This window comes from Sander lucioperca, chromosome 10, assembly GCF_008315115.2.
Source record: "Sander lucioperca isolate FBNREF2018 chromosome 10, SLUC_FBN_1.2, whole genome shotgun sequence".
Taxonomy (NCBI): Eukaryota; Metazoa; Chordata; class Actinopteri; order Perciformes; family Percidae; genus Sander; species Sander lucioperca.
Genome location: NC_050182.1, coordinates 38,851,528 through 38,865,606, shown reverse-complemented (window position 1 = coordinate 38,865,606; position 14,079 = coordinate 38,851,528). Strand labels below are relative to the sequence as shown.

The 14,079-nt window shown below is 40.0% G+C and overlaps 1 protein-coding gene across 1 annotated transcript; it reads left to right on the top strand.

Moving 5' to 3' along the window:
- The first annotated feature begins 276 nt into the window (after positions 1 to 276).
- Positions 277 to 6,934, top strand: LOC116066655 (calcium homeostasis modulator protein 5-like). Its single transcript, XM_031322860.2, has 2 exons — positions 277 to 973; positions 6,068 to 6,934. The coding sequence occupies exons 1-2, from the start codon at positions 431 to 433 to the stop codon at positions 6,455 to 6,457; spliced, it is 933 nt and encodes a 310-aa protein (XP_031178720.1). The 5' UTR covers positions 277 to 430; the 3' UTR covers positions 6,458 to 6,934.
- Positions 6,935 to 14,079: the final 7,145 nt, after the last annotated feature.

Below are 14,079 nucleotides of genomic sequence, written 5' to 3'. Positions count from 1 at the left end.
TCTTTGGTGTGTTTTTTTTTTCAAGCATGAAAGGGTTTCCTGTTGCATTCCTTGCAAAGACACAGACTCACAGTCAGGAAAACTAGACCAGCATGTTTTTTGTAATTGGAGAGGGAAGCATGTAAAGAGGGATGTACATGAAAACAGAGAAAGGGAAGTGAAGTGCAGCAGTACCTATCTCTTTAGTGGCAGCGCAGCAGGGACTTCCCTCTGCAGGAGGAGGAGTCTGAAGAGAACCAGAGCCAGCCGAAGGGAGTGGCTCAAACAGCCTTGGCAGATTTGTTTTGTCTTCAGCTGTGAAAGAACATAGGAGAACAGGGATTGGCTGCAACCACTCAACTTTTTTCTCTTCTTCTTCTTCTTTTCACATTCTGTCTTTCACTTTGGTTAATTTCTCGTGTAGTGTGTCTGAAACCTCCCCGCCGATGCCATGGATAACTTCCAGACAGTCCTGCGTTTCTTCATGAACCAGAAATCCACCATTGGCTACAGCTTCATGGCTCTCATGACTGTAGGTGGGGAGCGAATTTTCTCCGTGGTTTCCTTTCAGTGCCCGTGCAACCACGACCAGAACTTTGCCTACGGGCTGACCTTCCTGCTGGGCCCGGCTGCAGTGCTCCTGGTTTTGGGTCTCTTGTTCACCGGCAGGTTGTGGAGGCTCTACACTGGCTGCTGCCTCAACCCCATGAAGCTGTGCCCCCATGGGAACTGCTTGGGCCACCTCCGGGTGTTGATGAGCATTTTCTGTGGAGCTTGTGTGGCTCCTGTAATGTGGCTCTCCGTGGCCCTGCTCAATGGGACCTTCTATGAGTGTGCGGTCAGTGGTCTGGATGATAACCTGGTGGTGGACCTGTTCTGTAAAAACAAGACGTTGGCGTGTCGGGAGGAGCTGGCCCGAGTGCCCTGTGATCGTTCCAAACTGTCCAGCGATGAGCGCATGGAGCTGCTGCTCATGTTCAGGGCCCAGTCCCAGGTAAGAGGCACGCAGAGAGAGACCCACCCGTTGATGGGAGTTGATGATGTCATAGTGATGTCATAGGGGTTATCTCAGCTTGGGTTTAGAGACACAAATGGAGGTACGGAGTTCAAAAGATGAGGCTGTTTACTACACAGGGAGGGTCTAGTAAAATATGCTATCCAGTTGAATTATGGGAAATGTAGGACCCAGTGGGGTTTGATCCATACTAGGGACTAAAAGCCAAGATATGTCGGGTTCTGACACTTCAATTTTGACAATTCTTTTTTATCTTCTGAATTTTGTCTGTCTCTAGACATCCCTAACTTTATGGAATTACAATACTAAGGTAAATGTATGCAGTAAAGGCCAAAAGGATATGTATATGTTGTTTCATTTTAAATTAATCTATTGTAATTAGTGGGAATGCTGTTCAGCAGCATTCCCACTATTGTTGTTCCTGTCGGCCATTTTGTTTATTATTTTTTTTCTTTTTATTATTCCCTCTTCCGTACGTTTTTTTGGCTCTCTGTAACTTCTGCATACGTTCAGCTATTAAAACCATTCAACTTTTAAAATGTTCAGCTCTTTCAGCTAATGATGGGACTTCTTCAACTTTTTTTCTACTATTTATACTTTTTAAAATATTAAGCTTTTTATGACTTTTTTTTTTAACATTGAAGTCAATGAGAGCATGCTTCAAATCCTTAAAATCTTCTTCCACTCCCAAAATTTTCAGCTCCTTCATACTTTCACCTACAGACGCCAAACAAACTTTAAAATGTTCACAAAATATTCAGTTATCTGGCTCTATCTTTTCAGTTTGATATCTTTTACAGTTTTTGTGAAAAAGTTGTTTAAGTTTAGTGATCATTTCAGGATTTTTCTGCGTTTCTAGTGATTGTGTGTGGCGTGTCCTAGAGTGGATGATGTCATCGCCAGAGCACAGAACGTTCAAAAAAATATCTTTGTCCCCTCTCTATAAATTGCTCTCACGCCCACAATATCTACTTGTCATACACAATTTATACATCAAAACGTAGGTATTTTTGTCTAGTTTCAGGCAATGTGCTCAGTTTTGCAATATGCCTTATACTTTTGGCTCGATGAGCTTCCAAATGACAAGAGTTCCACATCTCTGTCCATCCACTGCCCTGTTTAACATTCTTCACATTTCTGAGCGAAACGCAGAGCGAACCACTTTTTTAAATCGCTGATATGCCCACATTTTTAAGTTTACCAACATAAATTTTACATGAATACGTTCAGAAAGGTCTTGTGTCTCTAACGGTGAAGTCGGTGTTTCGATAGCATGTACTGTTGTGGATTTATTAAGGCTTGTTTGAAGGCTTGTTTGAAGGGTTCTCTCACACTGTCTCTCACTCAGCATTAGCAGGTGTGGTGCAGTTTAACAGCAGGTGACACGGTCGTTAACTGTTCAAAGGATGTTTATAAACACTCGTCACCATGACAACACTTTCACAGACAGCAGCAGCAGTCTTTCAGCCTTTTCAGACATTTCTGCATTTGTGAGTCATTATCAGTTAGAAAATATACTCAGACCTCACAATGTTCTACATCTTTTCCAATCCTTACAATTTCCCCTTTTTCAAAAAATCTGTCTCTGTATAGCTGTAGCGTGCCACAGGTGACATATTAACAGCAGGTGTGGTAATGACAGATCACAGAAAGGCTTTATTAGAGCTGAAGGAACGCCAGTGAGCTATACTGATGGTAGCATAGTGGATATGTCATATGCCTTTGGTGTGGGAGACATGGGTTCAAATCCCATTGTGGTACATCTGTCAATGTGTTGCTGACCAAGATGTTATTTCCCTTTTTCAGCTATTCTCATTACTTCAACTTATTCTTACGGATTTAAGCTACTCAACCAGTTTAGCTTTGGCAATTCAGCTATTGACGTTTTATTTTGGCTCTCCGTAACTTCTGCATACATTCAGCTATTAAAACCATTCACCTTTTAAAATGTTCAGCTCTTTCAGCTAATGATAGGACTTCTTCAACTTTTTTCTACTATTTATACTTTTTTAAATATTAAGACATTTTCAGGTAATTCATTTCAACTTTCATCTTTGACAGTATTACAGTTCATCTTCCAGCTTTTCTAACAATGTATTTTAGCTCTTCACGTAGATAATGCAGTTTAGCTTCCAACTCTCAACACTTTTCAGTCATAGTGTAGTGGTTATGACACATACCTTTGACATGGAAGACCTGGGTTCAAATCTTATTCTGCTACATTAACTGATGTGTCCTTAAGCAGAACACTCAATCCCTATAGCAATTTGTTTTCTTTCCTGTTTTCTTTCCTTTTTTTTTTTTCTTTTATGACACATGCCCTTGGATTGGGAGACCCAGGTTCGAAGCCCACTTTGAGCCGTGTTACATCTGACATATATAGCAATTGGAAGTTGCTTTGGATAAAAGTGTAAGCTAAATGAGATGTAACGTAATGTTGTGATAATCTTTATGACACAGCACTTTTCACCAGACATAAAAAACATTATATTTTGTCTGTCTTTTCTCACACACAGAGGCACACACACACACACACACACACACACACACACACACACACACACACACACACACATACACAAACAGACACACAAAAACAAAAACACACACACAAACACACACACACACACACACACACGCAAACACACACAAACACACACACACACACACAGACACAAACAGACACACAAAAACAAAAACACACGCAAACACACACACAGACACGCACACACAGACACACACATACACACACACACACCAAAACACACATGCATGCACACACGCAAACACAACATGCACACACACATGCAGACACACACACACACACATACACACACCAACACACATATGCAGAAACACACACGCAAACACACACACACACACACACGCACACACACATGCAGACACAGAAACACATACACACACACATACACACACAAACACACACACACACGCACACACACATATGCAGACACACACACACATACACACACACACACACACAAACACATACACACACACACACAGACACACATGCACACACACACACAGACACATACGCACACACACACATACGCACACACACACACAGACAAACACCAACACATACGCACGCACACACACACACACACACACACACACACACACACACACACACAGCCACACATATAGACACACACTGAGGTACATCAATCAATGTGTCCCTGAAGTAAACACTTAACCCATACTTGCTCCAAAGGTGTGTTACCACTGACATATATGCTATTGAAAGTTGATTCCTTTACTCTTTTTTCCTCTCCTTTTATCTTTCCTCTCTTTTTCCTCTCTCTCTCTCTCTTTCTTCTTCTTTGTTCTATGCAATGGATATGGCTGATAATACGTCTTCTTAGTCAATTCATTGAAACGTCCACTTTTGACAGTATTACGGTTTAGCTTCCAGCTTTTCTAAAATGTATTTTAGCTCTTAACTTATGTGCAGTTCAACTTCCAACTTACAAGTTTTTCAGCAGTTTAGAACAAACAATTTGTTCCATATTTCTGCATTTTCATCAATGTTTCTCACAGCATTTGTAAGTTTTCCATACTGATTCATAATTTCAGATAAAATATTATATAACATATAAATTACTTTATACATTAGTGGTGTTATTCAACTTTTTAATGAAATTCATACTCATTCTACCGATTTCCACTTTTTCAACTATTGTCACTACTTCACCTTCTTCTTACTGATTTAAGCTATTCAACCAGTTTAGCGTTAGCAATTCAGCTATTCAGCATTCCCACGCATTTTCCGCAGGAAATGCATTTTCTAGTTATATATATATGTTATATGTGTGTGTGTGTGGCGTGAAGAGGCTACAACTTACATTTCATTGTGCAACTCTGTGTTGTAAAATTACAAATAAATGAACCTTAAACTTTGAAAATCTTTACACTTGACTTAATATAGCTATAATATAAGTTATTCTACATGCAAACCGTTTTTTATGTAGTTATCAGTTAGTACAGATATAATATAAGACAGGTCTGAATAAAACTGGGCGATATGGCCAAAATCTTTTATCTCGATATAGATCATAGTTTTTCTATAGGTTTCCTGGTAATTCAATAAATAAATAGTCTATATGGGCGCCTTGGTAGCTCACCTGGTAGAGCAGGCGCCCATATGTAAAGGTTTACTCCTCGACGTAGCGGCCACGGGTTCGACTCCGACCTGCAGCCCTTTGCTGCTTGTCATTCCCCCTCTCTCTCCCCTTTCAGGTCTAAGCTGTCCTATAGAAATAAAGGCCTAAAATGCCCCAAAAAATAATGGTAATGATATTATATATATTATTAAAATAGTCTATGAAATAACCACATGGTAAATCCTATTTCTGTAAACTTCTGTGTAAATTTAATATTTGACAAATGAAAAGTAGTGCAAAATGAGGATAACATGAAGGATCAGAACGTGTCGTCCATATGAGCTACATTGCTGTAACGCAGTTGGCTGCTGATTACTTCGACATTGCGATAGAAACTATTTAGAAAAACATATAGATATAGAAATTTGTATATCGTCTTGACAATGCATATCATCATTTTGCCTAGCCTTATGTCTGAAGGTGTTTTTTTCTCTAAGCTGCTCTATTCAACTGCAACCATCTTCACCAAGGAAAGTTGTGTTTTTTACTCTCTGTTGATCGCCAGACAAAGTCAGTTGATGAATACAGAGAGTTGATTTCTCTCCTATATTGCAATCTTGCAGAAAAGCTCCAGAGAAAAAGGTGGTAAGTGGACCTTGAGTTGAGTTTTTTTTTCAAATGATCATCAGTGTTATACCCTAACAAGAAAACATTTATGGAAAATCACTTCAGATTACTGGCTGGTCAAATCTTAATATCATTAACACTTGGACAACAACATCTGTTAGAGCTTGAGTGTGAAAGTACCCTCAATAGTCTTCAAGCACCCTCATGAGTATAGGGCATGTTAAAGTTAAAGTGTATGTATTTAAATATGTATGTATTCCTTTGTGGATTCCATAATGCTGAGTGAGCATCAGTCCATCTCATCCCTGTGTGTCTGCAGATCCTGGGCTGGTGTGTGATCATTACCGCTGTCGTCGGGGGCCTCCTGGGTACCTGCTACAAAAACTGCCGCTCCAAAGTCAGCTTCCTGCAGCTCACCTTCTGGAAACGCTACATGGAACAAGAGAAGGAGCGCTTTGATACTCTCGCTGTGGAATACGCCACCAAACTGGCCGACAGAAACCTGCAGAGCTTCTTTGAGAACAAGGACCCTGCTCCGTTCCCTTTCCCCAACCACAGGGCATGGGAGGAGATCTCTGCATACTACACCTTCACCCAGAGCGAGCAGTGTTACAGCACCCTGCAGCGCTACGTGGAGAGGACAGACAGGGACCTCCCAGAGAACAAACCTGTGTTGGACATAGAGTACGATGAAAGAGATATGCACTGAGAAACAACTGACTATGGTGAGACTGTTATTAAGTATTCATCATTGTTGTTACTTAACTCTAAGTCTATTTTATGTACAAGATTGACTCAGGATAAGCTATGCCAGACTGCCTCTTCACTGACAAAGCTGCCCTTTCACTATGTTACGCCAAAGAATGATAGTATTGCCATGCTGCAATTGTACAACCACTATTTTATACACACTAATTCTCACTACCGCTGCAACACTGCATGCATCTATTAATAACACTACATGTTTTAAAATCATGTCATGACCTAGTTATTATTTCTGAGAATAATTTACATGTTATAGATGACTCTATTTCCTTAGCATACAGCAGAAATATATTCACAGTACTACAAAGTTAATACTTTTATACAGATCAGTACTGAATACTATAAAAACACTCACAGTTGTATGATGTAGTTCTTCCTATTGTTAGCTAGTTATTCAATTCAATTCAATTTTATTCATAGTGTCAAATCACAACAAGAGTTATCTCAGGACACTTCACAGATAGAGTAGGTCTAGACCACACTCTATCATTTACAGAGACCCAATAGTTTCCCACCAGCAAGCATTTGGTGTGACAGTGGTGAGGAAAAACTTCCTTTCTCAAACAGACCCAGGCTCTTGGTGGGTGGATATCTGCTGCTGCTGGTTGGGACACAGAGACACTGATATAGATATCTGTTTGAAACTCAAATACTCTTCTATAATCAAATAATGCCAACTCCATCTTCCTTCCTTCCTTCCTTTCAGTAGACATGGGTCAGGGTGCAATATGGCTTTTGGCCACACACACTGGCTGACATTTAACAGCGGATATAAGCCAGAGGTGGAACAGGTATTTTACTTTTACACAAGCATTTTATGGGTTGCTACAAGCCTGTGGACTTTTTGGGGGTGTTTTTAGGGAACTTGGACTAATTACCTGAGGCTTTTTTTATTTTTTTTTTTTTAATTCTGGCCCTGGTTGCATTTTTTGATATATAATGAATCTAAAAACTGACAAAGTGTACGAAATGCATGAAGTAAACTGTAATACTGCATCGAGTGTCTCTTGTGTTTTTGTGTAATATGTGAGAATTAAGGCAGCTAAAGCTAGCCACTGTAAACATGATGCCTCTGGATGGTGTGCTGTATCACCTGAGTTGTCATGTTTGACAGTGAAGGACGCGTTTATCGTGATGACGCTCTGTGTAATTACCCTCCTGACTGATGTGCAGTCTTTTAGCAAAGTGAGCCTGATGCCCAGCCGTGTCATTACAGAATCACTGTGAGTGTGCAGCTTTCATGACAAGCTTTTACTTGCATCCTTGTGTGTCCTTAAAGGAACACGCCGACTTATTGGGACTTAAATGCGTAAATGCGTGTCGTAACTCTAGCTTACGTTACGTTACGTTAGCTAAGCCTAGCACAGATCCTGGAGGTAACTGGTTCCATCTAGCCTACTGCTCCGAATAAGTGACAAAATAACACCAACATGTTCCTGTTTACATGTTGTGATTTGTATAGTTACAGGGTGTACAAATAACAAGGTCACTATGCTTTTACTATCTAGTAATTGTTGACTCCATTACTCCAACTCTGAGTGAACTCCAGGCGAACTCTCTGCTCCTCACCACAGGGCTTCTCAGGTGCTGCTAGCAAATCACTCCGCCCAAGTAGCAGAAGTAGCAGTACTTCGCCTTCTGAGAATATAGTCCCCAGTCTGTATACGGTTAGAAGATGGCTCTGTCTCATATGACCTTGTTTTTTGTACACCCTGTGACTATACAAATCACAACATGTAAATAGGAAAATGTTGGTGTTATTTTGTCACTTATTCGGAGCAGTAGGCTAGATGGAGCCGATTACCTCCAGGATCTGTGCTGGGCTTAGCTAGCGCTGGGGGCGTCAGACACAGTTACAACACGCACGGAGATGAGAAGGGTATGTATGGACTTATCTAACTCTGGGAGTTACTGTGAATAAGCTAAAGTCCCAATAAGTTGGCGTGTTCCTTTAAAGATCAGGGTGAGAATTACAGGTTCAGAACTACAATAACATAAGGAATATAAGAAAGGAGCGCTGTGGAGGAAGGTCTGGCAATGTGAGACTAAGTCCCTTTCCAAAGATTGATGACTATGAACAGCCAGCTCTTAACATCGACAGTACAAGTAGATCCACAAAAACATAATTAGATAATTATTTATACAACTGCAAAACTTTCTATAAGGGACTGTTTATTATTTATATAAAGTGCCACCGGATGAATTTTGGGATCTTTAGTAAAATTAGACATGACCCTCCCTTCACCAGAAAAGATTTTTCAATGACCCTCCAAAATGATTGTGAAAAGAGGCATGACCCTCCCCATCAATTTATGGATGCCCTCTATATTGGCTAGCACTAGGCATAGATGTGCAGATTTCTTTTACTTTTTTACAACCATAACATACATGATTTAACCTCTGCCTTCTCATCTTATACATCCCACTTCTCTGTTATGGTGTGGTGGCCATTTCAGTAGATTTACTCACTAACATTGTTGTGAAAACACAATAAGCATGGAACCTAAATGCACACTTCCTGCATTACTTCAAATACTAAGTTACTCCTCTAATTAACTATAATTCACCTGAAATAAAACAATAAAACATTGAGACCATTCAGCAAAGCACACTGGGTAATTCATTCAACACACAAACTGGTTGCTATGGACTCGTCACTAGGCTTCCTCAGTCATTGTATATTTTAGCACATAGGTAAAGCTGCCGAAGCTGAACACTATCCAAAACATTATCCAAAACATATATGTTTATTTTTAAAGCAGATTTTAAATTACATTGTAACAATTTAACAATTTGCCCTTATGAAATCCAATCGTGGCACGGCTGTTTTGGAACGCAATAGACAGACGGTGGTGGAATGCCCCGACACTTAAATTCAACTAAAATGTAACAGTGAACAATCAGTGTTGGACCTACAGTCTGTTGAGATGCCTCTCCAAACTCACCATAAAACGTTAAGACACGTTGAGAAAAAAAAATCCATATTTTGCCGTAATCCAATGACACGAAAAAAAGTAATCCACAGCGATCAGTAGATCCACAAAAAGGTAAATGATACGGTGTATCCAGCAAGGCCTTCATTCACCAGCCAGCTCCAAACAGGTGAACGAGGTGAACTTCACCGTTTAAACAAAGTGGAATAAAGATAAAAGTCCAAATCTACACAAAACCCGCAATCAATTAGTAAGCTGACATCACATTTATATACATGGCATTTAGGAAACCTTTATTGCAAGGTTGGCACGGCAAGATGTCCAGACTAGTGCAACAGTAACTTTCGTTTTTTGCGTCCTGCTGCTCCCATCGTCAGCCAGGTAATATTTTTTTTACTAAAGCAGTATATGAAATCAGATGTATTACCTATCATCATTTAGTTGTTTTGTGTTATGTAAAATATTTATAAAATGTCTGGTCATGCCAAACATAATTATTCCACTCATTTTTTGAGTCATTTTTCTGACTCAGCAAACTCATGGGTCAGACCCATCTGGTAGCGGGGGCCGAGACTGAGAGCTACATGGGAAAATATGCACCAAACAAGCCACTTTGAAATTTTGCTGTTTCATGAATACAAAAGTTGTTTGAATTGTCTGAATTCTAGGCTGTTGTCACCTTTAGAATGCTCTGTAATATATAATCTGTATTTCCAAGTGAACTGGTGGAGACCAAGCTAATACCTGCTACAAGCCTGTGGTCTGTTCAACTATGTTGACTCACAGACGAGTTGAAACTTGAATAACGCCTGGAGCTCAATTCTTCTATGACTTTGTTTTGGCTACATGGCCCTTTTGGGTGCCAAATGTTACACCCAAATTATGAGCACCTTGCTTTTCACTAAACAGCCCCAATGTCAATGTTACATTTCGGAGAGTTGCGTGCCATACAGCACTTTCCCCCACTGGACCAGCTGAAGATGTTTACAGAGTTGGGGATGTTGCATTTTTACTCATGTTGTAAAGGAACGAAGCTGATGATCCACACACACACGCACACGCACACGCACACGCACACGCACACGCACACACACACACCTGCAGATGTGTGATATCTAAAGCTTTTCCCTGACTCTCTGTGGAGTCGTTCCATAATATGGCCATCCCAGAAGCGTCCTCCAAGGCCTCCATCGTTGACAGAAGGCCTGAGTGAAAATCATAAGGACCACAGCCACAGATACTGGGGAAGCTCTGGCAGATTACCGGGTCAGTCACTTCTTTTTACAGGCTGGTTTACATATGGACCGTGTTATGGGAAAAACTCAACAACTCAAACAACTCCTATGAAGGAACAACTTCATGAAGAAGGTTTGGGAGGTCTTGATGACTTACACAAAAGCATTAAATCTCCATCAAGGACAATTTAGGATTAAACAGTACAGTACAGCAGGTGTTAAGTTTAGCTGAAACTCATGAACCCAAACACCTCAGCAAAGACAGTGTCAGCCTGTCCATACTGCAGTAGAGCTTATCCTATGTGTGTGTGTGTGTGTGTGTGTGTGTGTGTGTGTGTGTGTGTATGAACGTGAGTGTGTGTTATGTGTTAACTTCCTCCCCTGACCTGAGCAGGATGGGAGTGCTTGAGGCAGCACTGTCCTATCAAACAGCTGTTACGTCTCCCATTTTCTACTGAGACACAGAGTGGAACTACTCCTCTGCCTGAGACAGGTCATGACCTACTGCTGTTATGTTGGACACAGCCCTGAATGAGACCTGAGGTACCACTGTGTCATCTTACACAGCATGAGTTTCGTAAATTGGAAATAAAAGGCATCCTGGGGAGTTGGGTGTGTACCTGATCTAACCCTGTTCCCCTGTGCTAAAGGATCATTCCCATCAGCCACCACAGGGGGAGGGGAAACCCAGGGTCACAGCCGTGACCGTTAACATAATGTCTTATGTTATGGGTTATGGGGCTACTAGTCTTGCGTTGCCAGACCTCCCTCCACAGTGCTGTGGAGGAAGGTCTGGCTAGTCTACACAACATTCCTGGATGGGAGAAAAACGTGCTCTGGTTTATTGGCATTTCTTTAAACCAATCACAATCTTCTTGGGTGGTGCTAAGCACCGGACGGAGCCACGGTGCCTCTGCTAAATAGCCTCGGGAAGGAACTTGTTTTGGTGGAACGTGTACGTTCAAAAGTAGTTTTAGTTGCGCAACAGAAAACTCAGATTGGACAGATCCCAGAAATGAAACTTGGTCAACTATGGGGCTAGATATGACAGGACATCTGTGGCTGTTGTCCTTATGATTTACACTTAGGCCTCTGTATTGACTGAACTACATCTTTCATTTGACCACATACGCAGTATTTCATGAAAAGACACAAGAGGGAGCCTTCTCGTTAACACTGCATTACTACGGAGTAAAATACAGAATATATATCGAAGTATCAATATTATTTTCAGTTTCCTTATTTTATTCAAATACTGTACTGTACTGTACTGCACTGTGTAAATGAAGTAAACAAATATGTTTTGTTCATTCATTCATCAAAATATAAAGTGTTTGATAATTCAACTTAAAAAGCTTTCATTCAATTTTATTTATAATTAGTCGTCATTATTTTACACTACTTTCAGAACTTGTCACAGTATACAAGAAAAAAGAAAAACCCTGATTGAGTATCAGCGTGTATATCCATAAAATAAAAACTATGAAACTATGGCAGTATGAAAACAGTTAGACAGTTAGCAGTTAACAGTTAGAGTTATGAAACGATAAACAACAGGTCAAATGCGAGCGTGGCAGTCTATTGTTATTGTAACGCTAGTTATTGTTAGCGTTAACTATTAAGTCGTCGTTATTAAATATAAGTACTTTCAGGCCGTGGGTAGAGTAAGAGCACGGAGACTGCTTCGACTGTGTAACTTGGTCCACTTTAATGACACTCTTCAAGCGTAGGACAACTCAAGACTCAACAAAACATGCTTCATCATCTCAACATCATATCCCTCCGCCAACATAACTGTTACTGAATTACAGGCAGGGTACAACATGTTAGATAGCTCCTTTGTTAACTCAAGGAACAGAATACACTATGAAGCTACAATTAATGGAAATATATGACTTATTTCAGTAACCCTAAAAACAGGTCTGTTAACTAAATAGTCACAAAATAAATCTCATCTTACATTATTAATATGGAAGATGGAAGTGTGATCAAATACATTTCTTTTAAATTGATTCATAACTTTAATCCCTTTAAACGGTTTTCTTCAGTTTGTAAAAAGGTTCATCCTTCAGTTCCTCCCTTTGCCAGTTGGTGGCAGATGTGGAGGCTACACAAATACTGTAATGCCATTGGTTTGGCAGTTAGTTTCAGCCAAACGGAAGCATTATTAAACAGAGATTAAAGGAACGGGGGGCAAAAGCAATGGGAGGAAGAGAGCAAAGTCTGATCGTTTTACAGAGTTCAAAGGAAAGCAGAGGAGAGAGGAGAGAATAATATCAAGACTTAGACTGTGACACACTGGACTCAACAGCACAGTGTTCAGATTCAGAACAGGTCAGCACAACACAGGCGGATGTTATACTGAGGCCAGAGCAGCTGTTACTTTACTGTCACAAATAATCAAAATCAGAATCAGAAATACTTTCTGATTATTTGTGATTTGATTATTTCTCTCCTCTGCTTTCCTTTGAACTCTGTAAAACTATAAATATGAGAAGAGACAAGATTATCTGCAAAAGAACCCAAGAAATCGAGTTATCGAGTACTATTTCAGTATCTTAGACACATTGATATGATTAAGAATATATGCATTCAGTTATTATTTGTAATTATTATTATTAGGCCTGTGTTAGGCTATTTTGAATATTGTACAAATGAGATATTGTGATCCACACTCCACATCAGCAGTTGGCGGTAATGCAAAGAAGAAGAAGAAGAAGAAGTAGAAGAAGAAGAAGAAGAAGAAGAAGGACTGTTTATGACTATTTATATCAAGTATCATGTAAGCCCCAGACAAAAGAAGTCCATTTTAAAATTATGAGTAATATTTATCCATCCAACGAGCTGCTAAGAAAGAGATCCGGCGTGGATCATAATAACTGTAACTTTTGCGAAACTGAAATTGAAACTACCGATCACCTGTTTTTCCATTGTATGTACTGCGAAGCCTTTTGGGAGGATTTACAGGACTGGCTCTCAACCAAAATCCAACTACTCACTCCTCTCACAAGAGAAAATATTGTCTTTGGCGTTACTATGAAGGACATTAAGACTGACTTGATTTTGAACAATATGATATTGATGGCAAAGTTTTTCATCCATACCTCCAAATGGAAGAAAACAAAAGCCCCTTTTTCTGTTTTTAAGTTGGGACCATATACTGTATATTATTAATATTAACAGTCTATGGTTGGGATCTTGTAGCCAATCATCTTTGAGCTTTCCAACTAATGAAAGGGAAACATGCAAGATCTCTCCTCCATGCTTATAAGGAGATGAATGTGTTTGAGGAGCCCCCAGCAACCACAAAAGAAGTCAGATTCACTATTATAATTATTTGTTTATTTTTAGGGACCGTTCGGTATTTATGGAATGGACCACCGGAGGAAAATAGGGGA